We start from the raw sequence: 24,737 nt of genomic DNA on the forward strand, positions 1-24,737 counted from the left end.
GGGTGTCTGGATGCATCTGTGCTGAATGGCCAGCTTGCTGCTGCTGCCAGGTGAGTGCTTATCAGCCAACTTCTGCTTCCCATCTTCCAGTGAGGGGAAACACATCTTGGTCTTCCTTATGTTTAATAGCTAATTCTAAATCTTTTCAGTGAAGTGTCTTAAAACCATCATTTTTCAGTTGTATCCACGTTTCAAGTTTGAGCCCATTGAGGGTGGGAAGGGTCAGGAAGGGGTAGCTGCTGTGATCCTTTTTGGGAAATCAGACCAAAAGTGCCTCCATCTTCACATTTCACAGACCTGATTTCATTGTCAAAACAGACTGAAAGTAATATTGCTTGTATTGCTTCAGAAAGGCTAATCGGTGAAAAGTACCATTTCCAAGATAGATGATGGCGAGCCAAGTGATTTCCATGATTGAAATTGTTCTCAGCATTTTCACAACTTTTTTTGTTTCTTTTGAGAGGTGGCCACATGTCCAGCATCTGGTAAACAGCAAACCTTCTTTCAGGGGAAGCACAGAAGCCTTCGTTCAAGGCATCTTATATTAGAGGAATGGCTTTTAAAATATTAATCTGAGAAAATCTAAAACCCCTTAATGATTCTTGGCTCATAAAACTGTTTAAGTAAAGCCTTCAGGGAAAACCAGAACTGCTGTTCACCTTTAGCAGAGTTGGGAATTTTGGATGATTCAGTTTCCTTCTGCCAGTTTGTTGTTTTGTTGTGTTTGTTTGTTTTGGTTTTTTTTTTTTTTTTTTTCCCCTCAGTCCTTTCCCAATTTAACAAGATCATCTGATAGCTACAATAAAATTCTGCTGCAAAAACAAGCGGTGTTGCATGCAAGAGGTGATTACCCAAGGAATTTTGAGCATGGATGTCTTAATGGGATTCTTGCTGGCCTAAGGTCTCTCTAAATTGTCTTGTAATGCAAATGTGTACAGATGCTGAAGCCATACTCCTGAACTTTTCTTACGAGAATATTTTAACAATCATTACACTTATTAGTATTTCCAGTGTATGGAGGCAGAACAGGAAATTTCTTTGTGGAATAGTGTTTTGTGTTGAAAAGTGTTTCAAAGCAAATCCACGTGTTCAAAAAACAAATCTAAGAGGGTTTGCTTCCCTTTGCCTGCACTTTAGAAGTACCAATATTTACCTTCTCTTTTTCTACCCTATCTTTAACTTACAGTGTGGTGGTCGTATCTGCTAACAGATTTAGCTGTGTTGGAAGATATGCAGTACTCTTCTGTAAAAAAGGGATAGATTCAGTTCATATGAGCAAACTTAAATTCTGACTTAATTTTTTTTTTTTTTTTTAAAACACTTCTTTTCTCCTGTATAAGCAAGTGACTGTAGGGTTGCTGTTTTTAAAAAGGGGTGGGCTTTGGGATGTGTTAATTTAACCTAAAATCACTTTTCCCCAAACTCCATTTGCCTATGAGTAACAAAAAATGGAACTTATTTCAGGGTTTGTGCTTAAATTTTTGTGATAAATTTGCCAGCACAGCATTATCTTTGTACAAGTGCTTTGGGAAATGTTGTTTCAACTTGTTTTATGCTTTCCCAGTTTTACCTTCTATTGCTTTTAGTTTGAGTTACAGAAGAAGAATCCCTTCAGGAAAAATGGTAATAAATAAGTGCTTGTGCAGAATTTTGCTGATTTCTAGTATGCTTGTGGAAAAGAAGGGATATTTGAACCTCTGTCTTGGGGATTGGGTTGGGGAGAACAGGACAAGACTTGGAGAGAAAGGTAAGGATGTTTAAATAAATGGACAGTTTTGATTAAAGAATGCAATGCTGACTAATAAAATTAAAATAGCTTTGAGGGCTACAGGTTCTCAGTTTCACTGAGGGTCTGGAACACCCTTTTGTAATGAATAATGGATGCAGAAAATCCAGTAACACAAAATGAGCCTTACTTTTCAGAGAGATGCAGTAGTAGTATCAAAACTACTAGGGTTTTTTTACTTGAAGTGAAGACCTTCTGGGTTTTTCTGCTAAAAATTGGGCATGATGTTTTGTGATTTGGTAACTCTTTCAATATAGACATGGTTTTAATTGATTACTGGACTGCTATGAACATTTGTATTAGACACTGGAAGCTGCATGGGGATGCAAAGGTCCTTTTTTCCCAAAAAAAGCCTTTTCTTTACAAGCCTTTTTGGAAATTGTGAGAGGTTGGCTGTAGGTCTTCTGACAGTAAAACCTCATTAAGTAGCCCTGTCTTGGTAATAGTGAAATTGGTGGGAGTTTGTAATGATTAAACTGCAGATAATCATCCTTTAAGCTCTTGCGGCAGTCTGGTGTCAGGCATAGAGTTGCGACTTTGATTATTACTTCTCTTTGCTAGCCTTAATGAGTAGGTGTCCCTTAACTCCCTGGAAAAGCAAAGATAAAAAACACAAAATAAAAAGAGTGCTGTACCGTTGGGAAATGTGCCTGTAGTCTCTGAACTTGGATTCCCAAATGAGGCAGACTTCTGCATCAGTGCTGAAGATACGTAGCTGTCTCTCAGTTAACGGGGAGCTGGGGGCCCGTGATGCCACGCAACCATCTTTGATCTTTTCCTGTTTCTTACAATATACATTCCCTTCGACCTCAGACTACAAGTCACCTCCTGTTTTGGTGTGGAATTGCACTGCTTACTAGTTTCGGCCAGGTGGAGAGCTGCAGCTGCTCGATACCGAGCCCATGGAGCAGCGATGTTGGATGTCTTGGAGGCAGCAGCGATGGGATCCCATGACGGATTGGTCATTCTCAAAGGAAGTAGTATTCAGAAATGGTGTGGCTCTTAAAATGAACTATGCTATGCCTGTGTCTGTCCCTGGGGCTTATTCTCCTCTTGCAGGGTGTCTCTCTGCAGTAACCTGTCCCCTTCTCTGGAGATGGGGAGGTTTAAATCTTCAGTGTCCTCTGGAAGTCCCGGAGCTGTTGCTTGCAAAAACAAAGCTTGCATTTTCTTTGGAGACAGGCTATTGCATCCTTGCAGTATCTCTTGCAGTCATTTCAGATGGTGTGTGTGTTTGTATTTATTATTTATTACAGAACAATTCTGTATCTATCTCGGTGGTCTTGAAAAAGAGTTACTTGGTTATGGTATCTGTGTTGCTGTAGAAATTTAGGAATAGGGATTGTAAGAAGTTGTTTGGTAGTTCCTACACTTGGGAAGGAAATGGTCCCATAGATAAGCTGGTCTGTCTGCAGTAGCCAGGTATTCCTACAGCCAAACAAGGTTGCCTGCTTTACCCCCTGATAGAGTAAACTCGATACCAAGTGGCAATACTTTAATTATTTCTCTAAGGAATTGAGCCTCCTTTTAATTTTCTTCCTGAAAGGCATTGCCTAAATTGCATATATGCGTAGCTTTCCTTTCTAGTGGAAAACTACTGTACCTTGTGCTAGCCAAACATCTTGGCTTAATGATTGTGAGCAATGTGTGGTTTGTCCCAGGATTTTTCAGTATATGCAGTGAGTTGGAGCTCCTTTACCAAAGCTACCTTTCACAACACTTGTGGTCTGGTGCTGCAGATGATCAGAGTATCAGGCTTCGTGTCAGACACATCTGTTCTTTTGGAGTTTAAAGGTTTATTTTTGCAAATACAGGATCAGAAAAAAACCCCATAATTTAGTTCTGCACTAGGAAGCAAAGACTCTTTTGAAGCATGTCTGGAAAGTTTTACTTGAAGTTACCAAGTTGAAACAAAAAAATTTCATGGGGCTTGAGCCTAAAACTTAAACTATTCTGTATGTAAAACATCACTGGAGTGAGTTTTGCTTGACTTGTTTGGTGCTGGGGAGGATTTCAGAGATGAGACCCACCAAGGAGCTTCATACTTGGGACAAATTAAGAAAGATGGGTTTGAGAAGCTGGGTGACAGCTCTCGTAGTGGCATAGCAAAAAATCCTGGCGAAGCACCATGTGCTGCAGCCTGCTGCTGTGAGGCTGGCGAGCATCAGCCTCTGACCACTGTCCTGCGTTTTGAGGGTGCAGGATGGGTGTTTGGCTCCGTAGATACTATTTCTCACTCGGTCTCTCCCTTTCCCTAGTTCCTCTTTAAAGAAAGCTTTCTGGCATCTGCTCTCAAGCTGTCGCGTACTGCGGGGTTTTGCCTTGCCCGGGGAAGCGGTGCTTGGTTGTTTCAGTTTAAGTTTCTAAATGAATTCTGCAGCAAAGAACCGTATTGGCAAATACACTGCATTTTATTCAGGAGGATCTTTTTAACCTGGATTAGATGAGATCAGAAGATCCAGGCATGCGTGAGAGAACAGGCTCCATGGCTAGCTCAGCTCTCGTGCCTGTGGGGTGACATCTTGATGACAGTGGAGTTTAATTGCTTTTTGGTTTGCTGATATAAGCTATTGTCCATTTAGGGACTGAGTTTCTGCTTTACATTGCAGGCACAAAGCATTTCGATTAGGCTACAGTTTTTTGTTTTTTTTTGGTTTTTTTTTTTTTATCTTAATCATGTGTCTTACATTCTAAACTTACTCAAAGGTAGAGGTTTTCTGTATTTCAAGTGGGACAGTATCTTTGATGCTCAGATTGTGTAGTGATGTACAAGTCTGCATGCTTATGATCCTTCATTAATAAGGAGCTGTGAGTGTTAAAATTCTGTAACTCGGCCACAGTTTCAGTAAAGTGGAGGTTTTTTTAAGCTGACATTTTAAATAAAACTTGATTTCTATCTTATAGGGGCACTCTTAGTTTTTGACCCTGGAAAGTTAAACTACTTAGGAAGTGACGTTTGTGCTGTAATAGCCCACTTAAAATTACACAGTTATAAACAAGAAAGCCAGTATGTATTTTTCAGTTTAGCAATTAAAAACTTTAAAACGCACAGTTTAGCATTCTAGATGACATAGAAGCTCTTTATCACTTTATTGCTGCTTCTACTTTTACTGCTAGGATTTGTAGGTGCTTTAATATTACAGTGATAATATGCATTTATTAATGCATATTAGGAAAATGATAGATTATAATAAATACAAACTACAGTTCACAGAGTAATTGGTAAGTCTCCAGCTCCTAAATCTTCATCAAAAGCACATTTTAAAAAATTATTTGTATTAAAAGCTCAAGTACTCACTTCTGCCCCAAGAAATATTTCTTTTAAATGCTGGGGAGAGGAAAATGGGGTAGAAGAGGTAGGAACTGGGCCCAGAAGACAGATGCAGTTTTGTTCTTTGACAGCACTTCACTCATCAAATTAATAAATGGGGTAATGTCAGAGAGGAGAAGTGAACAAATGCATACATTGGTTAATTTGGGGATTAATGCCCAAGGAGCTCTTGCACAGAGGCTGCTTGTGCACAGTGGGGTTTGCAGGTGCCAATCTCCGCATCTCTGGAAGGATGGAGGGGCCCCCCTGAGCCCTCCAGAAGCATCCCCGTGGCTGTGTTTCTTACCTCGGCAGCTGACTGTTGTTGTTGTGGCTGCTGGCACCTCTCTTGAGCAGAAAGCTAAACTTTTTCTTCAGTAGCTGTGGATTTACATGGAATTTCCAAGACTTTCCCTGAGAACATTGTATTTGAATAGCAAAACCAGTAGGTTGTCTCTGAGGCATATGTAATATAAAAAGGTCTGGGAGGCCTTGTAGTTTAGGTCAACAAAAATTATATAGGATCTATAATTTTTCAAGTCTCAGCAGACTCGATCCCATCTGCAGACTGTTAGTGCCCTCGACTTCAAATGAGATTGTTGGGAGGCCTTAAATTGCAGATGGAAATTGTGTTGCAGGGAGATGGTATTTTAATTCTGTAAGTAATAGATGTGACACAAAAAGAGAATATTCAGGAGGCTTTTTACTGCTGTGTTTCTGGTCAGAGGTAAATATAAGCCTTGAAATAGTGGAAGGTCTTGGGAGAAGTCTTTTGTCTCTACCTAATATGCAGTCGTTCTCTCTCGGGCCAGCTTTGGCTAATTGACTGCCAGTAAACTTCACACAGAGTCACTTGAAGTTGTGGGTATATTGAAAGGTATTTATTTCCCCTGGGATTTGTATCTTGCTACTAATGAACTTGGGGACTCTGAGATGTCTCTTGTGAGTCTGTCACAACAAGACACTGGATATATTTGCTTTGCTTTTGGTCTCTGTTTTACTTTGCAAAGTCTATGTGGTGTGTTTAAAACGAAAATGTAGGTGGAAATCTAAATCACTTAAGTTCTGTTTGGATCCGCAGGACACCTTTTCCTCAAGCATCCAGGTCTGCTCAAACCGAGTATCCTCCCAGATTGGGATCTGACCGTTTTTCATCCTTTGCCCAGTTGTGCTGAGAAACTGGAGGAAGTGGGGGAGGGAGAATGCCTATATTTGGACCACGCTGCATGGGCAAAAGAAACAAACTAGTCATAACCAAAGAACTAAAGAGGAACTTCAATGAGTTTGGGTTTATTAGCAAGTCTGAAATTTATGAATTTTAAGCAGTTTCTATTTGTTCTCATTTTTGTAACTGGCTTCTGAGGTGCAGTGATGTCACCTGGCTGGAATTGCACGTGACTGTTCAAAATGTCCCATTAATGCCAGCCTTGAGGTTAGCATGATTTTGTAGTTTCTCTGTATATTTATTGGAATTTTTGCTACTAATTTTAAATGTTTTCAAGAAGCTTTAAATTCTGCAAATAATTCCCTTGTTCCAACATAAATAAGGGTAAGCTTTCATTTGCTCTGTGCGCTCCGCATTTGTGACTTAACATTCAAGAAAACAGACAAATACACCGATACTAAGTATAGGCAAATATTTTCCGTATAACACTGACTCCAGTATAAATTCCAGTAAATGCATAACAGAACTTCTCGAAACAACACATTCTTTAATTATCTATATTTCCCTGAAGAAGCAGGGAGGTTTCCAACTAGTTACTTGACCTGAGGATTTCCAATGACCTTTCTTTTTCTGTGTAGGAATATCTCATCCACCTTTTCCACTAAACGTTTTTAAAACATTGTGCCAGCTTTGATCATATCTGATGAAGTATTTTATTAGTTTTACATTCAATTTTTGTGGGGTTTATTGACACTTTCCTGTTCATCCTGCTCTTTATTCAAGCTTTCACTTGATGTGGAGTATTTCAGTGTGAGGACCTGCTTGTGCACTGTTCCTGCCTCTGAGCTTTTGGAGTATGTATTAAGGGTTACTAGCTCTCCTCTAGCCTGGGGAAGTTAGAGAATGAAGATGAGCATAATTCCGTGCTAATAAAAGACAAATGTTTTGTGGGAGCTTTGGGGCCAAGTTCTTGGTTTGTTGGTTTAATCTCATGACTTGTGAAATCTTATGATATCTGGAGGACCATCTGACAAAAAGCACTTGGGTCTGTGGGCTTTGATTCATGTTGGCATCCCAGAGCAGAGCTTTAGTGTTTGGAAGCTTGCTGCTTTCTTTCTCCACCGTGCCTAAAGGCAGGAGCTATGGAAGACGGTGAACTGGGCACAGAAGCACAGAAATACTCTTTCCAGATAGAAAATACGTGAGCTTTTATGGAAGAAAATGCTGGTTGTCACCTGATGTAGCTGGAGTCTATTCAGGCTCCTTTTGAGGGTCTGTTTGCAAGTCAGGTAGATCTGGTGAAGCTGGCAATTTAAGTTTGGGTAGATCTTGGAGAAGTACAGCCATGCATTTGCGGTTTGGGTGTTCCTTTGGAAGTTATTCCTGCAGAGCTTTGGATTATTGGTGAGTTTGACTGCAGGAAGGACTTTATTAAAGAGTTCATTTTCTCTTACGGTGAGATGGGAGGAAGCTTGACGCATTGTAGGAACTAGCAAACAGTGAAGATGTGGTAATGATTTGCTAACCTTTCAGTCCTGCGTCAGGAAGACTTCTGTTGAAACAATAGTGAGCATGGAGCAGGACATGTAATTCATGCCTCTTAGGTGTGTTTAAAGGGGCTTTGCTTGCTCTTAGTGTACGCAGAGTTCAGAAATCCATTATTCTTGCATGGCAGTCACTTGTTCTCAGGTCCCACACGTCCGAGCAATCGTGCTCATTCATGCTTAGAGCTCTTTAGCAGTGCTGTCACCGTTACGGATGAGTGTGTTAACTGCAGAGGTGAACATCTGGTAGCTGGCAGCAGCCAAAAAACCTGTTGAACTGATGGGGGTGGCTGGTTTAAAATATCTGAGCTATTTTCTTGCTTAGATTTTTGGTTTTATCCTAATTAGCTTCCAGTGCATAAATATAGTGAGTCTCATGAAAGAATAAAGCTGGAATTTGTTACCTGGAAGATAATTGTGTGCAAGTGGCCCAGTGGCTTGGACAGATCTGTCTAGTTTTGCCTCTTAATTGACCACAAAGGTGAGGCTTCATCAGCATCCTGGCTTTAACAAAGATTTACTGAACCCTGTAGGTTGGTGTCCTGGAGAAGGCAGACTTGCACCTACAGCAGTACCACAGTCCAGTCCTAGGGCCAAGGGGATAGCTTGCTTTAATTGGAAAGAAAGACAGAAAGAGGGAAGGACCTTGTTCCCACTAACTGTGGGTGGGATGGCATTTCTAGGAAAGTGTAATGAAGGAAGTTCACTGTCTTGGCATCATTAAGGAAGAAGAATTAGGTGACTCTTTAGAAGATGAGAAGGATTTGGGAAATAGTACCAAGAACTCTAAAATCGGGGTTTGTCCATACAAGAACCTTCAGGAAAATTAATCCAAATGCACTGAAGGTATAAATTGAAATACGGTTTTAATTTGGTTTAGCTTAATTCATCTGTTTGCTTTTATTCTGAATTAAGGTGTTCATGTAGGAATTTAATTTCATCTAATAGAAGTACTTAATTTCATATCCTTAATTAGGTTAGGGTATGTGTGTGTTTTCTTCTTCCATGAGCATTCTCAAATGACCTGTAGCTGAGGTGTTGAGCATCAGCAGAAGGGAAGGGATGGCTGTGTAAATACAGGGCTGGTGTTGCTGACAAGCCAAGAGCCTTCCCCTTTTCTCCCTAAAAGGGGAATTCGGCTGGTGTGACGACTCTCCCAATATCCAGCTCTTCCCTGTGATCCCTTCTGAGGAGTGTGGCAGGGAGGTACAACACTGATACTCCTATACATGTCAGATCACAAAACCCAGCAGCCCCCAGGCACAGACAACTCGGGAGCCTAGAAATACCGTATTTCGAGGATTCAAGGAAATAAAGCTAAGGTTTGCCATTTAACTCACATGAACTCATTTTGAAGTTTGAGATTACACATTGAACTTGAAACCATTTTGTATGTAGATTAGGGAATTTATAAGTTCAGTAATTAAAGCTTGCCCTGATTTGTGTAACAGTACTTTTATATTGTTACTGCCTTGTTATTCTATTTACATGCTTCATATTACCTTTTTATATTCCACATAAGCAATTTTCCAGAATTAATTGCAGAACTTCACAAATCTGTAATTAGCTGAACAAGATCCATATTGAGATTTTTTTTTTTATCCAGATTTTTTTAATGTTTCGAATGCTTGTTTGCTCAAGTATGTTCATATGAATTTCTGGACACATTGCACAGTACATGCTGACACCGTGAACAAAAAGCTGGCCAGTCTGTCTATGAACAGTGTGCTGTGGTATGCAGTGTCGTGGCACTCAAGGAATTCAGTGATCTCTGTATGAAGAGCGAGATGTTGTTTATTGTTTCTTTATAAAGGTTGTTTAGGGTCTATAAAACTCGCTATACAACATGGAGCGAGTGCGGTCAGCTTCAAGCATGTTCTTGCTTTACTCACTGTCATAAATATCTTGTAACAATCTAGGGTGTGATGCAGCTCTGTTAAATTGTGTTGGATGGGCTCTTAAAAGGCTCTGAAGACCGTGTCTTGGTATGAGCTTATTCATATGTGCTAGAAGGATATTTTCTTGTTAGTGAACTTTTTTTTTGTTAATGTCAGCGTGTTGTGGCTTAGATTCTTCACTCCTGGGCTGAAAGCATTTGGAAAGGTTTTATGAGAGATGATAAACTTAATGGGCTTTCAAGCTGTTAACTCTTTTGTTGCTAAATGTAAATGACTGTTTCTGTAATCCCTTGGAAGTCGATGTGATTCTTTATAATGCTGGGAGATGCGGGCACTGATACAAAAAGGGCAATACAAATGCACTGCTTGGACTTTGTACCTTAAACTCTCCATGGCGTTTTTCCCATTGAAATGTCTCCTGTGTATGTGGCAAAGTGTTCACTTCTAAATGATGTTTCAACCCATTTGTACATTCTTCTGTCCTTTTGGAAGACTTTGGGGGATCCCACACGCAGCGTGTTTTTCCACCCTGTGGGGCACAACTCCTGTCCTAGTGTGTTTTGGAATATTTTATATGACTTAAGAAATAAAGCCAATACAGTCACAATTTTCCTGAAACTTAAGAAGGAAAAACTGACTGTGGCTTGGGTTGCATATGTTATTTCTTTCTCTATAGCTGAAACCTCAGGTGAGAGTTTGAATTCCAAAGCCTTTCTGATCTTTGTAAAATTACAGCAAAGTAAAAATTGCAATCACAGTGCAAAAAGGCTGAAATTTAATGTTGTTTTTGTCTTGAGCAGATTTAAGGGGTCTTAGAGCTAGCAGGAGTATGACTTCTTGAAATGTAAGCAAATTAGTATGGAGGAAGAGGCCGACTGTTGAAATGGGCAACATAACAACAGTATTTTGCAATGAAGCTGCAGTTTGCTTTTCCAGTGAATTGCCAGCTCTCCATTGGAAAAAATTTGCTTAGAGTGTTCTCGGACCTAGAACTATAATAAATTTTCCCCTCAAATATCCACTGTTTAACTCAAAACTTACATAAGCACCGAAGATCCACAACTAAGCTATTCCATGCCTGAACTGTGGTTTAGGGGGTCAGGAAGAAGCTAAGTGTAGCCCATCTGAGTATCATCTCACAGATGTTCTTTTTCTGAAGTAAGGGTACTACTGGTGATGTTGCAGTTTTATCCCTTTTCTATGTACAAATCGCTGTTTCAGGAGTGTTTGTATTTTCTTGGTTGGAATTCTGTATACTTCCGTGAATCTTTTTTCTTTTTTTTTTAAAAAGTATAGGTAAAAAATCAAGCTGAGTATATTTTGGCAGTGAATGTTTGAGCTTTAAATTTCTCTAAGGTAATCTGTTTTTTTTTTGTTTTTGTTTTTTTTTTTTTTCCCCCACTTGTTTTTGTAGGATGCTGTGACATCAAAACCAGTAATCCAGTTTCAAGGAAGCCAAGGGGTAAGTTTGTGTGGTTTGCCTTGGAAAGTTCTTTACTGGCTTACACAGTTAATCTGAGTAAGGTATTTGTTCTGTATGTCTGTCCTATTCCGGTTCAAAGAATGATGCTCCGGTTTCTGAAAGTGAGAGATGTGAGGTTTGTTCATTGATTGCATGGATTATTTCTTTATAAAAAACTTCTCCCCCTCTTTATTTTCTAACCTTGCTAAATCCATAGCACCAGTGTTGCTGGTGGTGAAATTTAGTTTTATAAGGCCATGTTGCTGGGTAGAACAAGGAAACGGGAAGTTCACTGATGGCAGTAGCTGTGGTGGGTGCAGCAGTCATGGAAACCTCGCCTGTGTCCTGAGGAAACGTCGTGCCAAGCCTTGGTGCAAGACTTTATGGGTACCAGTTACAGCGGCAGAGCTTGGAGGCTGCTGTGAATGTACTGAAGCTTTATTTAATATTCATGTCTAAACAACTGTGCATTTTCTGTGAGTACCCAAAGTTTTTTATATTTAGGAGTCTTATTTCTTGAACTTCGGTTCCGATGACTGAACTCCTCCAAGATATTTATAGACGCTTGAAACAGTCTGTCATGCCAGTTACTGACAACACTGAGATTTAATTGGTAGTGTTTCTGGTAAGGTAATGCAACTCTTCAGTGAACTTTCAAAATGTCATTTATATACCTTTTACACACAGAAGGGTATGTGTTTAACTTTGGTGCTCTGCATAAGGAGGGGGAATTTTTTTTTTTTTCAAGAATCTGAACTTAGCTGTAAATAATGGCTTAAGTCTTTGTGGTAGCACAATAAAACTTTCAAAAAAGCTTGTATTAAGTAGGCATTAAAGTCTAGAACACTTCTCCTTGCCCATATTTTACCTTGTGATATTAGTCTCACTAACAGTCCATAGTACTCTAACAAAATGTAGCAGGAAAGACATGATTGTTATCATAAGTTAAGAAGAAAAATACAAACCTTCTTGTCCTGGGAAATAAAGAAAGGAGCAATTTCCAGGTTTTTTACTGTGTTTACAATTAAACTTCCCAGAAAGCTCAGCATGAAAGCTTAGATAAAAATCTGCAACTGAAGTTTGGCAAAATTAGAAGCGAATTACAAGGAAGACTTTCAAGGGTGTGTGATTTGTTGCTCTGAGATGAGCAAACAGCTTTGCGTGTAATAAAGAAGCTAAAAAGACTGCAAATGCTTTCCTTTCCCTTTGTAGAGCACCTTGTGAGGATCTAAACCTAATTTTTCCTGTAAAGCTTCTTAAATTCTAGAAATGCCCCTTCTCTTACATCTTGATCTTCCTCCTCAAAGGAGTTGTAGCAAAATGAATCAGAACAGCTTAAAATGCTCCGCTGCCCTCAGCCACAGTGCTCCCCTTGTAGTGGGTTTCACATAGATCTGATATGGACCTGGACATTTTCAGGCTAACCAAAAGAAAATCCATTTTAAAAATGATGCAGTTCTGTATAGTAATTAAACATATTTTCAAATTACGCAGTTCTTTGTAAAAATTGAAAATAAATATTCCATGCGCTTAATTGTATTTGAGCCCTTAACTTCCAGAGAAGAATTTCTGGTGAGAGCTGCCAGTCACCTGTAATTACAGTCCAGGTTGAATGGAAAAGGAGTGAAGCAGCACGATTGCGTCTGATGTTGCCATTTAAAGAGCGAAGCGTTGAGCCCTGCACAGTGTGAGCAGCGCCGGGGCGTTGCGGGTGATGGAGGATGTTGGCAGCACAGAGCTGACCTCTGCTTGCCTCATTTTCAGCTGTTTAATTAATTGCACTGTCGCGTAAAGGCCAAAGGTAGAGCTTTGAAGAAAGCGAGATCCAGTTCAATTGGGGCAGATAGAAAGAGCTCTTTGTCCTTTTATTATTATTTTTACTGGGTATGACAAGAAGCTGGCAGCTGTGTAACCATCTGTTTTTAAGTGTAGGATTCATATGTCACGATTGTGCCCTGCTTTAAGGAATTGACGGCAGGGCTTTAAATGCTTTCTAGTGAGCCTCCAATCAGTTGGACTGAAAAGATAATTTCAGTAATTTTACAAGTTCTCGAATTCAGATGATGACATTAAAACTTACTTATTTCTGGAATGCACTTTCTTCCACTATACCTTAATTCCCCGGTTTGTTTCCTTCCTAATAAATGTTGCTATGAAGAATATTTCCCATTAACTTTTGAGGGTGGTAGGTTTTGTATGTAGCAGAAATGTCAGAGTGTGATTTAAAGCAATGTCCAGAGATAGGAGCTTTTAATAGTGTGACTTTTATGTGTAAATTTCTCTCTCTCTCACAAGAAAGAACATGGAGGTACTTGATTGGGGGAGGCAGGACATTAAATAAGTTTAAAACAAACTGCTGCTTCCTTAATTTAACTCTTTAGAAGCCCTTAAATTACTGTGTCCACAGCTTTTTTTTACCTATTCCCAGTGTTAGTCTAATGGATGCTCTCAAGGATACTCTCAGCTTCTAATACACAGAAAAAAACTTTCCTGTTTAATTAGCCAAAGATACGAATAAAACTCAGGGTCAGGGAGGTGGCAGCTCTGTGAGCCAGGTGCCGAAAGGAGGATGTTGGTGGTTCTAGCCCAAAATCAAATGGCTGTTTCGGTAACAGGGGATGAAACATCCTGCGTGGATCCTCATCTAGATCGATTCTCACAAGAGTTTTTGTAAACTGCGGACTGTAAATGATCTTTGCCTTGGGATGCATTTCTTTATAGCAATGCTAGTCTTGTTAATTACTTTTTCAGTGCAATAATCCATGTAATAATCAGAATTTCAGTAGTGACAAGTAGGTCATAATTAGCAGAGTGTTCCTCTGCTTTGAGATGCCCGAGTGGGACTATCTGGATATTCCTTAAGAGCAGCACCTGTTTGTTAGTTTTTCATTGTGAACTGGGTTTTCTTGGGTAGTTCTGTAAGTTTATATGGAGTCTTGAGCATTTTGCTTGTTTCAGTGTGCATGTAAATTAAAATTTAAGAGCTTGAGTACCAAGGTGTTACAAGTGGTGGTAGTTGGTGTGCATAATTGTACAAGAAAGGCTGAAGATACTCCTATTTTGGTAAAAGCATGTGCGGAATTAGAGCTTAGGTTGGGTCAAATTTGCAGGTGTTTACTGAGGGGGGAGCTGAGATGGGGGAGTAGGGAGAAAATTGAACGGGGTGGGCAAAAAAAAAAAAACCCTTTGGGTGCCAAATACATGTATGTTCATGCAGCTTAAATATGACTGTTAAGGAACAAAACATCGTAATTTTATGTGATTGGAAAACCTGATGTTTTCCTCTGTTTCTTGGGATGAACTTGTGCTGGTATTAATAGAAGAAGGTGAAATTGCCATTCAGAGTGAGCTGTACACAGATGAATATTACTTGAAAGAAAAAAACAGAAGTCACATCTGTACTGAACTATTTTTAAGTGTCTATGGTTACTGGTGTAATACTCAGCACCAAAATTAGGGTTCCCTCAAAGCAGTTACCATGCTGATTCGGTGGCTTGAGAAACCTTCTGTTTCAGCTAAAAATAATTCCTAGATAACGGCCAGTTTGCATATGTTACACCGTTCAGTACTGGAAGAAGCAACATTCAAAGCTAAAGTGACTCGCATTCCTGTCACATTTTACGTCCTTTGAAGAAGCTGCAGAAATTACTAAAATGCCAAAGTCGCAGCTCTCAGAGCAGCCATCCCTTACAGTGGTAAATGAGGAGCTAGAAGCCAATTATTTAGTATGTGAATATATGATTTGGTTACATCCTCCAGGTTTTATTTTACAAACCTGTCACCTGCAGCACACCTCGCTCCCCCTACGAGCAGCACTAGCAGCCGAAGAGACCCGTTGCATTTACCTTCTTGCCCCATTCCCAGCAAATTAACGAGCAGGTGGACGGTGCCAACTGTACAATACCCATGATCTGCTGTTTACATAACTTTGACTTCGTGCATATTCTGAGCTTGCTTGTAAAGCAGAAGAGAATTTTATTTGTTCTGGATGGGTGGGGGCAGAGGGTGCCGGGACAGATTAAGGGCTCAAGGCTGCTGGTGCATGTTTGGCAGGGGAGATAACAGGGCTCAGCTGCTGCTGCCGGGGGGTCAGCGCTGCCCGTCAGCACCCGGATTGCCACCAAATCTGCTCCAAGTATTTTTAGATCTGGATCCTGGGAGCGTGCGGGGGGTAACGTGTCCTTCTGTATTGCTCAAGCCTGGGTTTCTTGGCTTTGCAGTTTCGAAAGAAGGGAAGTCTGTTTTGAGGGCTGGCCGGAGGAGAGCTGGTCTTTATGGAGAGTAAATGGAAAATGCTGCACTGGCTCAGCTCGTTGCAGGTCACACAAGCGTTTCTTGCTGCTTCTGAGAACATCCCTGTGGTTTAGCAAAGTGGCACAGATGCACTGGGTTTCCAGGCTGCTGCAGACATCTGAGGTCAAAGGGAAACCACCTAGAAACCCTTCTGTACCAGCAGTAATCTTTTTTATGGAGCACAGTCATATGTGGATGCCACGAGTTGGTTTGCTAGGCATATATATTTTGTGCATATATGTGGCAATCTGGGTAAATATAAATCTGTGTGGTAGAGTAGCCTAAAATAGGTTGAAGCTGATGTTCCTTCTGTCTCATTTTCTGGAAGCCATCTTAATTATCAAATATTGATGTGATAGTAGGGCTCAGATGGTGAGATTTATGTTGGATCTTGAACACAGAAGGGAAACAGTTTCCCTTTTGAAAAATGAATGGCTGGGGGGGAGAAAACAGTGCAGATCACTGTAGAGTTGTCTGCGGAGCACACTTAATGCTTGATTAAATATTTAATTTAGCAGCAGCGTCACACTCTACAGTGAGCCATGAAATCTCGTTATGGAATTATAATCTCTTAAAGAATAAGCATGCTACCTAGTGACCTGGCTTGTACTATGTTTAATGCTGGATTACTAATTCTAAAGAAACAAGTCTGAAGTGCTTTAAATTTAATATAAATAGTGGTAGCAAGTCTGTTTTGAGCCTGAATCAATAGAATTGGGTCAGATTCCTAGAAAAAGATTATTGTGGGCTCTGCTTTGAAAGGCAGCAAGCTGCCAGCTCCGATCTGTTTTGTTACAGATATAGCTGTCTTTTTAGCTGTTCTTTACATCTGTCTACCTCTGCTCCCTTATCTTTTCAGTGCATACAGTTTTGCTAACTTGAATTCTTGTAGCTTCTTGCTCTTCATAGTTTTCTATGCAGTAATCCATATGCTTTACTTGTAATGGATTGCAAAATGGCTAAAAGCATTAATGACTGCTGAAAAATTGAATTTTGTGTTAGTGTGGGCTACCCAAGTGACCAATATTTTTCTCCTTCCAAACAGCACATCACAATTCCAAGGCCTGATCGACCTACAGAAGTGCGGACTTTCACATTTTACCTTTCAAATATTGGCAAGGACAGCCCTCAAGGGAGTTTTGACTGTATCCAGCAGTATGTATCTAGGTGAGTGGTAGAGCAAAAGAAAATATAGCTGTTTTTTAAAATATATATGTACCTAAACTTCTGTAGACTCTTTTCCCTAACAAACCTGAATAAAATTTAATGTGTTCTTTCTTTTTAGAGTCTTTCTAATCTGTTTGCGTGTGTGTATTTTGGGTAAGGAGGCACTCCCAGAAGAATCTGTTTACCCCTCAGCTTTTTTCTGCTCCCTTCTATTATTTGGATAATGCAACCTCAGTTATTTACCACTGAGAGAAGGGCCCATTTGCAGTGTTGGGAGTATCTCTTCAATTGCCTTTCTTTTGCAGCAATGGCAATATCCATTTGGATTGCCTTGGAAGCATACAGGATAAAATCACCGTGTGTGCTACTGACGATTCCTACCAGAAGGCAAGGCAAAGCATGGCACAGGCAGAGGAGGAGACTCGCAGCCGGAGCGCTATAGTCATTAAACCTGGGGGGAGATACGTAGGTAAGCAGCAACTTGATTTGGGGGTGTCTTCTCTAGCTTCTGAAGTCAAATGCTGACATTTGTTTGATCATGGAAGTCATTAACAAGTACCCGGTAGTTCCTTACGGGTGTCTGATTTATTAGGGTGCTACTCTCCTTGTCTTGTGACTTCGTGGCTTTCATCTTCACCCTAGAACATGTGTGGTGACATTTGCGTGGCCTGTGAGGGTTGTTTGTGTGCAGTCACATCTCTCTGGCATTATTCGTATTTGTCATGCGGTGATGCTGAGAGCATACTGCTGATCCGTCAGAAGTGTCTGTGCTCCTTGCCAAGTCAGCTAAAATGTACCACCACCGTTGTCATACATCTGGTGTGTGCCTGCACTTGAGACCATAACATGCAACATCTAGGCTGCGGATAGCAGAGCCCTTGTGTGAATAAACAAAGAACTAACGCAGTGCTGCTGACTGCAGCCTTAAACCATCTTACTGTGACAATGAAAGGGGGATCTTAGGGGAAGAAATAAAACGGTGGGCAAATATCAGTGGGCTCCAGAAGGATCCTGCAGAGACCAAGCTTTGGGCTCAGGTCACTGCTTAACCCCAGTCTGGTCACAAACTTAGGGCACAAACAACTAACCAGAAAGCAGTTTCGTGGTTGGTTTTTTGGTTTTGTTTTTTTTTTTTTGAGCCAGCTGTTTTTTCTGCATCCCATGTAATATGTAGCCAGTCTCTTCTCAGAGGATGTCTGTGATGAGAATGGTGAGTTCCAAAATGTAGAACTGACCCTGACTCATTGTTTAATCAACCAACTGCTCAAAGCTGAGAAATAAGATAGTAATCAGGAAGGAAATGCATTGATTTCCTGTAGACTAGAAGATTATTTTGTTTAGCTTACATTTGAGAACATTACAGTAAGTGGATGAAGTTGTTAGGCTTGTGGGGGAGAAGATTCTCAAAGCAAATTGCTTCCCGGAAAGATAAAGCAAAACTTTTGATTTAAAAATACTCTTGCTGAAACTTTTGCCTCTCTGAAATGGAGGTGAAACTGTGTGAAAAGCAGCGGAGTGGAGTGCGTGCTCCATATGTAAGCTCTCAGTGTTTAAGATGGGAGGAAAGCACTGGTCGAAGAAGGAAGAGCCTGGGCAAGGACAGTCCTCTCGTGGGATACACACGTATTTGGTGTGCCAGCACCATCAGCTGATTCACTTTCAGGCGAGTCTGGAGGGAGAAGGCTGGCTCTCACATTTCCATGAGAACACGGAGCTCAGCACTTAAACGTCAGTGGAGTCATTCCAGGCAGCTTAGATGTGGAAGAATTTATATGAAATGTTGAAATTGGAGATCAACAGACTAGTATAGATGTGAACTAACACTTGAACGAATATATATGTAAATAGATAGCTGATACGTCTGCAGGGGGGGGGTGTGTGCTTATATATACACTAAATGTGTATGTACATCTATATATACACACATGTATAAATATTTTAAAAGACTTCATGTTCTGGCTTAATTTAGGTTTTTTCTTTTCCTATCATTGTGCATTTTGGCTCCAGCCTTAAGTGGAAATGTCCCAGTGTGTTTTTGCTGTTCATGACCTGGCAAGAGTTAAGGGAGTTCTAGAAAGCTGACGAATTTTCTCTTGTCCCATTTCTGGAAATGAAGTCCAGTTGACCTCTGAATTTTGGGATGTTTAACATGTGAATTGTTTTTCTCCCTCTCGTCTTAACTCAGCCCTGCAGACGATGGGTCGTGCTTACTTGCATCAGCATGGTGCGTAATAAAAAGCCAGGAAATGGGGTCTCAGTTATGCAATCTACATTTCAGTAAAATAAACACTGCAGACAATCACCAGTATCTTCAGATGACTCAGTTGAAAACATTGCTTCCTAGCAGTGGAATTGCCATGCTGAAATAAACCTCCAAAATTCTTGCAGTAGATGCTGGATGTTGTTTGTCCAAGTGAAGGTCACTTTCTTGAACCAAAGTGATTATTGATTGCGTTTCCATGGCTTAGACCTTGGAACCTACAATTTGCTTTTTTGATTTGCTGGTTTCACCTTTGGTATCAGGAACCTGGCTTTGTGACCTGTTTCTGTATTCAAAATAGTAAAATTCTTCGATTTGCACTTTAAGTGATATGGGACTCATGTGAGGGTTCTAGTTAAAGCTGTTTTTCAATAGGAATGGGAAAAACTAATTCTTGTATAATACTGTCAGAAACCAAGAACCACGCTTGGGACGGATTTGAGGAAGCTGCCTCTGTGGGCTTGAGATGAACTTTTGAGACAGCTTTATGTTCTCATGTATACGTAAATGTAATTGAGGGCGAAGCAGTTATCACTACAGCATAGAAGGGGTTATTCTATTAGAACAGACAGTGCGCTAATGAATAGGCTAATGTATCAGTGTTAGACCCCATTCATGTGGCTCTGTTTGGCGGGGGGAAGGGAGGTGGACTCAGCTCCATAAAGTTCCTATTGTTCTAAAAGCAGAAACATCTGCTGGAGTAGCGTTTTTGCTGAGATCAGCAGCAGGGAGCCGCTCGTTGACCAGTTCTGGTCTTTCCACTCCATATTTTGACTCTTCTACATAATAATGCAGAATTTTCTTCTCATAGGGAGGGAAAAAATGGTTAGATTAACCATGGGGATACACGCACTTGGGATAAATGAAAAGCTGGCAAACAAAGAGAGCTTTATGTAAGCTTGTGGCCAATAATACTCAGGTTTCTAGAGCTTGGTGTTGTGGTTTACTTGTTACAAGCTTGTCGTGAATCATAAAACTCACGGGATACTCGTTCCGGCAGCACATTAGAACGGATGGGGTGTGCTGGTTGTGTTTGTCCTTCATTGTCATCTTCTGGCACTTCAGATGGTGTAATGAACTCCATATACATGTTGACAGACCACTGGCCTTTGCAAGGTGACTGCTGCAGTTCACTATTCTCATCTCATTTTAGGCAAAAAGGTTCAGGTGCGTAAACCTGCACCAGGAGCTTCCGATGCTGTTCCCTCCAGGAAGCGCCCAACGCCAGTCAACCTTGCCAGTGCAATAAAGAGAGGCAATAGTGCGATTTCTCAGAGACCCTTCAAAGATAGGGTTGTGCACTTATTGGCACTAAAGCCTTATAAGAAACCTGAACTTATTCTCAGATTGCAGAAGGATGGACTTTCTCAGCAGGACAAGGATTTGCTGGACAACCTTCTGCAACAGGTTTGTACTCTGATGAAGGCAACAATTTAGGTAAAGGGAAATGTCTTCTCAGAACGGTAGTACCTTCTGTATTAGCCTGAACTTAACCTGTGTATCTCAAAGCTGCAGCTGAATGTTTCTCCAAAGGCCGTGTCAGACAGCAGTTTGCCATTCATGTTAATATTTCGCTAGACATGGCAGAAGCCTCTCGTGTATAAGCCTCAGTTTAGGTGTATGCAACTAAGCTGTATGATTTCAGTTCACGAGATCAGTCACTTAAAAGGAACGCTTTTGGTTGGTCGTGGGGAGTATTATCTAACAGAGGATCTGCGAGCTGTTTGATTTGTTATAACCTTAAATCTATTCTCTATATCTTTATTAACATGGACATGAAGGAACATGTTCTGTATTGATCCATGGAATGTTTCCTATGTGAAGGAAGAAATATGTTCCTCTCCCCTAAGTTTTACATCTTTATATTGTTCAAACCCATGCTTTTCCTGCTTAGAAGCGTAACTTGTTAGGAGTGAAGATCATGCAGCTTCTTGCAAAGCATATTATTTGTATGTCAAGTGTGAAAGCTGTCTCCAAGCTGAATCAGTTCTTAACACTTTGAGTCATGTTGAAGGTGCCATTTTAGGAATTGCAGTAAATACCTTTATTGCTCTCGCAGTGCAAAACACATTATGGTATTTAAATGCTGCAGCTGCCCTCTTCTGTATTGGATTTTTTTTTTTTACTCCTTTTCATAGCTGAAAAGGATGAGACAGTGAGGAGTTAATTTGCTTAAGGGCACAGTGCAGGTCATACTGAAAATGGAGTTATTGCTGGCAGAACTTGCTCCTTCCCTAGATTTTAATCCCGTAGCCCTTAATTTTCCAGCAGTGCTAGAATTCTTTTGAGCATCCTTTTGAGTGCTGTAAGTAAATCTAATACTAGAAATACTGTTTCTGATAATCACCTTTTATTGATGCCCTCAAAAACCCCTAGCAGGCCAGTGGTGTGTTCGGCAGTGGCCACAGTGTCAGCCTGATTTGGCTAAATGCTGATTTGGCTGTAAATGTATTGCTTGTAAACTTAATCTCCTTTCAACGCTACCAGGGCTCCCATCCACAAGCAGACACAGATAAGCTAAAAATTACAGGCTGCATTAAAGCTACATGTCTAAATACGTCTAGGTGTGGGTTTCATTGTACTCTTGCATCTCTCATAGGACTCTGTGTTCCTGCTGGCCTTTTTGCCTCATTTTGCAAGGCTTCTATTTTTGGGAGGCCCCGGGGTGGAGCTTGCAGAGTCCCACACCAGCAAAACAAGGAGGTAGCAGCTCTTAGCCTCTGTGCAGAGAAAATTGTTCTTCTGCCTGGGCTATAAGCCTTGCTGAGCAGCGTGGCTCCCAGTGTAGAAAAAGAAGCAGTAACTAGAGAGATTCTCAGTTTTTGAAAAACAACCTGGCTTTGCTTTTGTCTCTTGGGCATGTTTACTGGGATATCTAAATGTAAAACACAGCTCAAATTCTTCTTGTGTTTTGGCTCAGGATTTTGGAAAGCTGACAGAACTGAAAGGAAAAACAAAGTGTTCATCATGTAAACTGATAACTGTGCTTTCTATTTTTCACTTATCAGAAGAGCTTTGCTGTATTAGTTCTGCAGCTTTTTGCTTTTAAACTCAGATAGGTTTTTAATATTAGGTCATAGTCTCCCTAAAGCAAAAGCAGAAGAATTAAGAGCATCGTCAGTTAATTCAAGACATTCCACTCCTTCACTTGCTTTTCTGAGGTTATCTTACTGCTGCATGGAGAATAGAAATTCATAAGCACGACAGTCTCCTGAATGGAGCGAGCAATGGAGAACACTAATCCTTAAACAGATGCGCAGTATCACCACTGACTGAATAAAAGCATCTTCTAGTTTCAAGTGTAATACAGTTGTCAAACTGAGCAGCTAAAGCAGTGAATTTGGGACGCAGTTGCTGGCTTTGCCAGTTGATCGGCCTGGCTGTGCGTATAGCATTTGGCACCTCTGCCTCTGTATCCCTTTTATAAAAACAAATTCAAGGCTTTGTTTTCTTTCTGAACTTGCAGTGCTTTACAGTCACCTAAGGAGGGTTCACTAAGACAGTATCTGTGAAAGCTTAATTGGGGCTTTTTGATTTGTGCTAACACTGTATTTTTCAGATTTGAAACCAGCATCAAGAAGTTAAATTTTCAGTCAAGCTGTGGAAAGACTGATTAAAGTGGGATAACTCTTAACAAGTTGTTTCCATTCTAATACAATTCTGCCGGTTCCAGCAGTGTTTCCTATCCATGTAGGCACCATGCAGAGTTTTGTGGGGAAACTACACATGATAGAATTGGATAAAATGTCAGAAAGCTTGTCATGCGAGTGTACTGAGCTAACTGCAGCACGTGATTTTTAGGTGCAGTGCTTTATTGTAAAACCCTGGGTTATAAGCTGATAATCACAGGGTTTGCTCTTGCCCTGAAGTAGTCCTCGGAAAGTTCTCTATGAAATCCAGCAGATGATCCTAATGCACTGAACTGCACAGTGTGATCTGCAGGCTCCCTAATGTGTTATATCGACAAGGCATTCTCTTCACTGCTTCTTGAGAAAGTAGCTTTCTGTCACCTGTTTTACTGGCTTGTTGGTGAGAAATTATCTTTTGGCAATTGTTAACTAAGCTATGGCCACAAGAGTTTCTCTGTCAGCTAATAAACTGCACCATTTTAGCTATCGGACAGGTGTGATAAGTGAACTGCCTGTTGCCATTAGGATCTATTTCCAGGTGTTTCCATAAACTGATGTTGTATTGTTCCAGACTGTGGAAGCTGAATAATCTGTTTGGATATGACTTGTTTTCCCAGTAAACTGGATATGCTTTGGAAATTCATAATGAACTATTGCAGTGACAAGGCAAAAGGAAAGTCACGGTTTGATTAAATAAATAATTAGGAAATGAAGTGTAAAGTCTCTCCTTGTTCTCTGCCACTACCAACTGCTGCTAAGTCTGCTGAGATTTTTGCCTACATCTTAGATCTTTTTTGTTAGAACAAGTGAGAAAACTAAACCCTAACAATTTTTTGCAAATTACTTTTGTTTCAGGTGGCAAATTTGAGTGCCAAGGACAGCACTTTCACACTGAAAGATTGTGTCTACAAGGAAGTGCAGAAGGACTGGCCTGGCTACTCTGAAGGAGATCAACAGTTGTTGAAGAGGATACTTGTTCGGTAATTATTCCAACTTCTCTTTTAATAACATCTGGAGCTTGAAAATACTGGGCCAGGTCAGTTGCTATAAACCAGGGTAACTAACGTCAGTAGAACTATGGTAAGTTGAGTGTTTAACTTATTTTACCATAAAGTAAATCTGTTTATTATCCAGACAGCTGGAGAAGTTGACTAAACTTGAATATTAAAGTGGATGTACTCTTCAGATGGTCCTAGGTTGCCTTTAAGTCTTTGTACTAAAAACGAGCAAAAAACCTGGATGGGGAGCAAAAGCTGTTACAGTTAAAAGTTAACAGTGGTTTAAAAGGAGAGATGAATGGATTAAGGCGAATATGTCCAGCTCAACTCTCTACTGAAGCTCCCTTTTTCCCATATCTTCTTGTACGTGGCTTCCTGTGCAGGCTGCTGTTGAAGGCAAGGAGAGGGACGTTGCCATGCGGCCATGTCCCCTAAGCTGTCATGCTCAGCCACTTCTGTGCTCTGTTCCTGTGGATGTCCCAGTTCCCCTTGAGCTGTTTGCTTTGGAGCCTTTGCCGCTTAATTTCTGTAGTGTTATTTGGATTTTGGTTTACTTGTGGTTTTTATTGTGTTGCAAATGCTGCTAGTATCACAGTTGCCCTGCAAGACGAAGATTTGATTGATGTAAGGAATGCACGAAAAAGCACGAGGCAGTCCAGTAGAGAGAAGTCCCCTAAAATATGTGCTGGTGGTTCTGCTCATAGTGTAATCCTCACTGTCCAAGGGATACCTGTTCTCATGTTCCTTCCTGAAAATAGCCCTTTACAGAGTCAGTTGAGATGATAGCTTTGTCTTGTTGCTTGCTAAAGATTTCTTTCCTCTACAGATATTTTTCCATAGGTGAAGCCTCCAAGCTTGGAAGCTTTTGGCTGGCAGGCAGCAGGGAAAGAGAATGTATCTCCCCGGTTTCTAAAGGAGAGTTCTGCTCTGAGTGTTTTTATTTCCCTCTCTCAGTTTTCAGTGTGTTTGTACTGACTTGGTACAGATTTTGTAATGCAGCTAGAGATTTTACTTGCCTTGTTTTTGAGACTTACTTTATTGCACTTTTGGTTAAGATTAAGTAGAGCATGCTCCGTTTGAACAGTTTCCATGATTTGAAAGCACAATTGGCTTGGAGATGAGACTTTGTTAAAACAACAGAAACTTGCACTTAAAGTGCTTTGGCATGCTAAAGAAAAATAAAACTCGTTTAAATGGCCTTGATGTTGAATTATAATTAAAAGGA

At 40.5% G+C, this 24,737-nt stretch overlaps 1 protein-coding gene across 2 annotated transcripts in view; it reads left to right on the forward strand.

Annotated features, from left to right (window-relative positions):
• Positions 1–24,737, forward strand: part of ELL (elongation factor for RNA polymerase II) — a 56,376-nt gene that overhangs the window by 15,283 nt on the left and 16,356 nt on the right. For both annotated transcript variants that reach the window (XR_006165497.1, XM_032993651.2), the window contains exons 2-6: positions 11,118–11,165; positions 16,504–16,625; positions 16,931–17,094; positions 20,039–20,292; positions 23,370–23,494. Coding sequence is in view for 1 of the 2 variants with exons in the window: in XM_032993651.2 (XP_032849542.2) it covers positions 11,118–11,165; positions 16,504–16,625; positions 16,931–17,094; positions 20,039–20,292; positions 23,370–23,494 (713 nt within the window). In the remaining variant the exon portion in view is untranslated. The remainder of the gene's footprint in view (positions 1–11,117; positions 11,166–16,503; positions 16,626–16,930; positions 17,095–20,038; positions 20,293–23,369; positions 23,495–24,737) is intronic.

The sequence above is a fragment of the Tyto alba genome, unplaced genomic scaffold, assembly GCF_018691265.1.
Source record: "Tyto alba isolate M040663 unplaced genomic scaffold, T.alba_DEE_v4.0 Super-Scaffold_20000042, whole genome shotgun sequence".
Taxonomy (NCBI): Eukaryota; Metazoa; Chordata; class Aves; order Strigiformes; family Tytonidae; genus Tyto; species Tyto alba.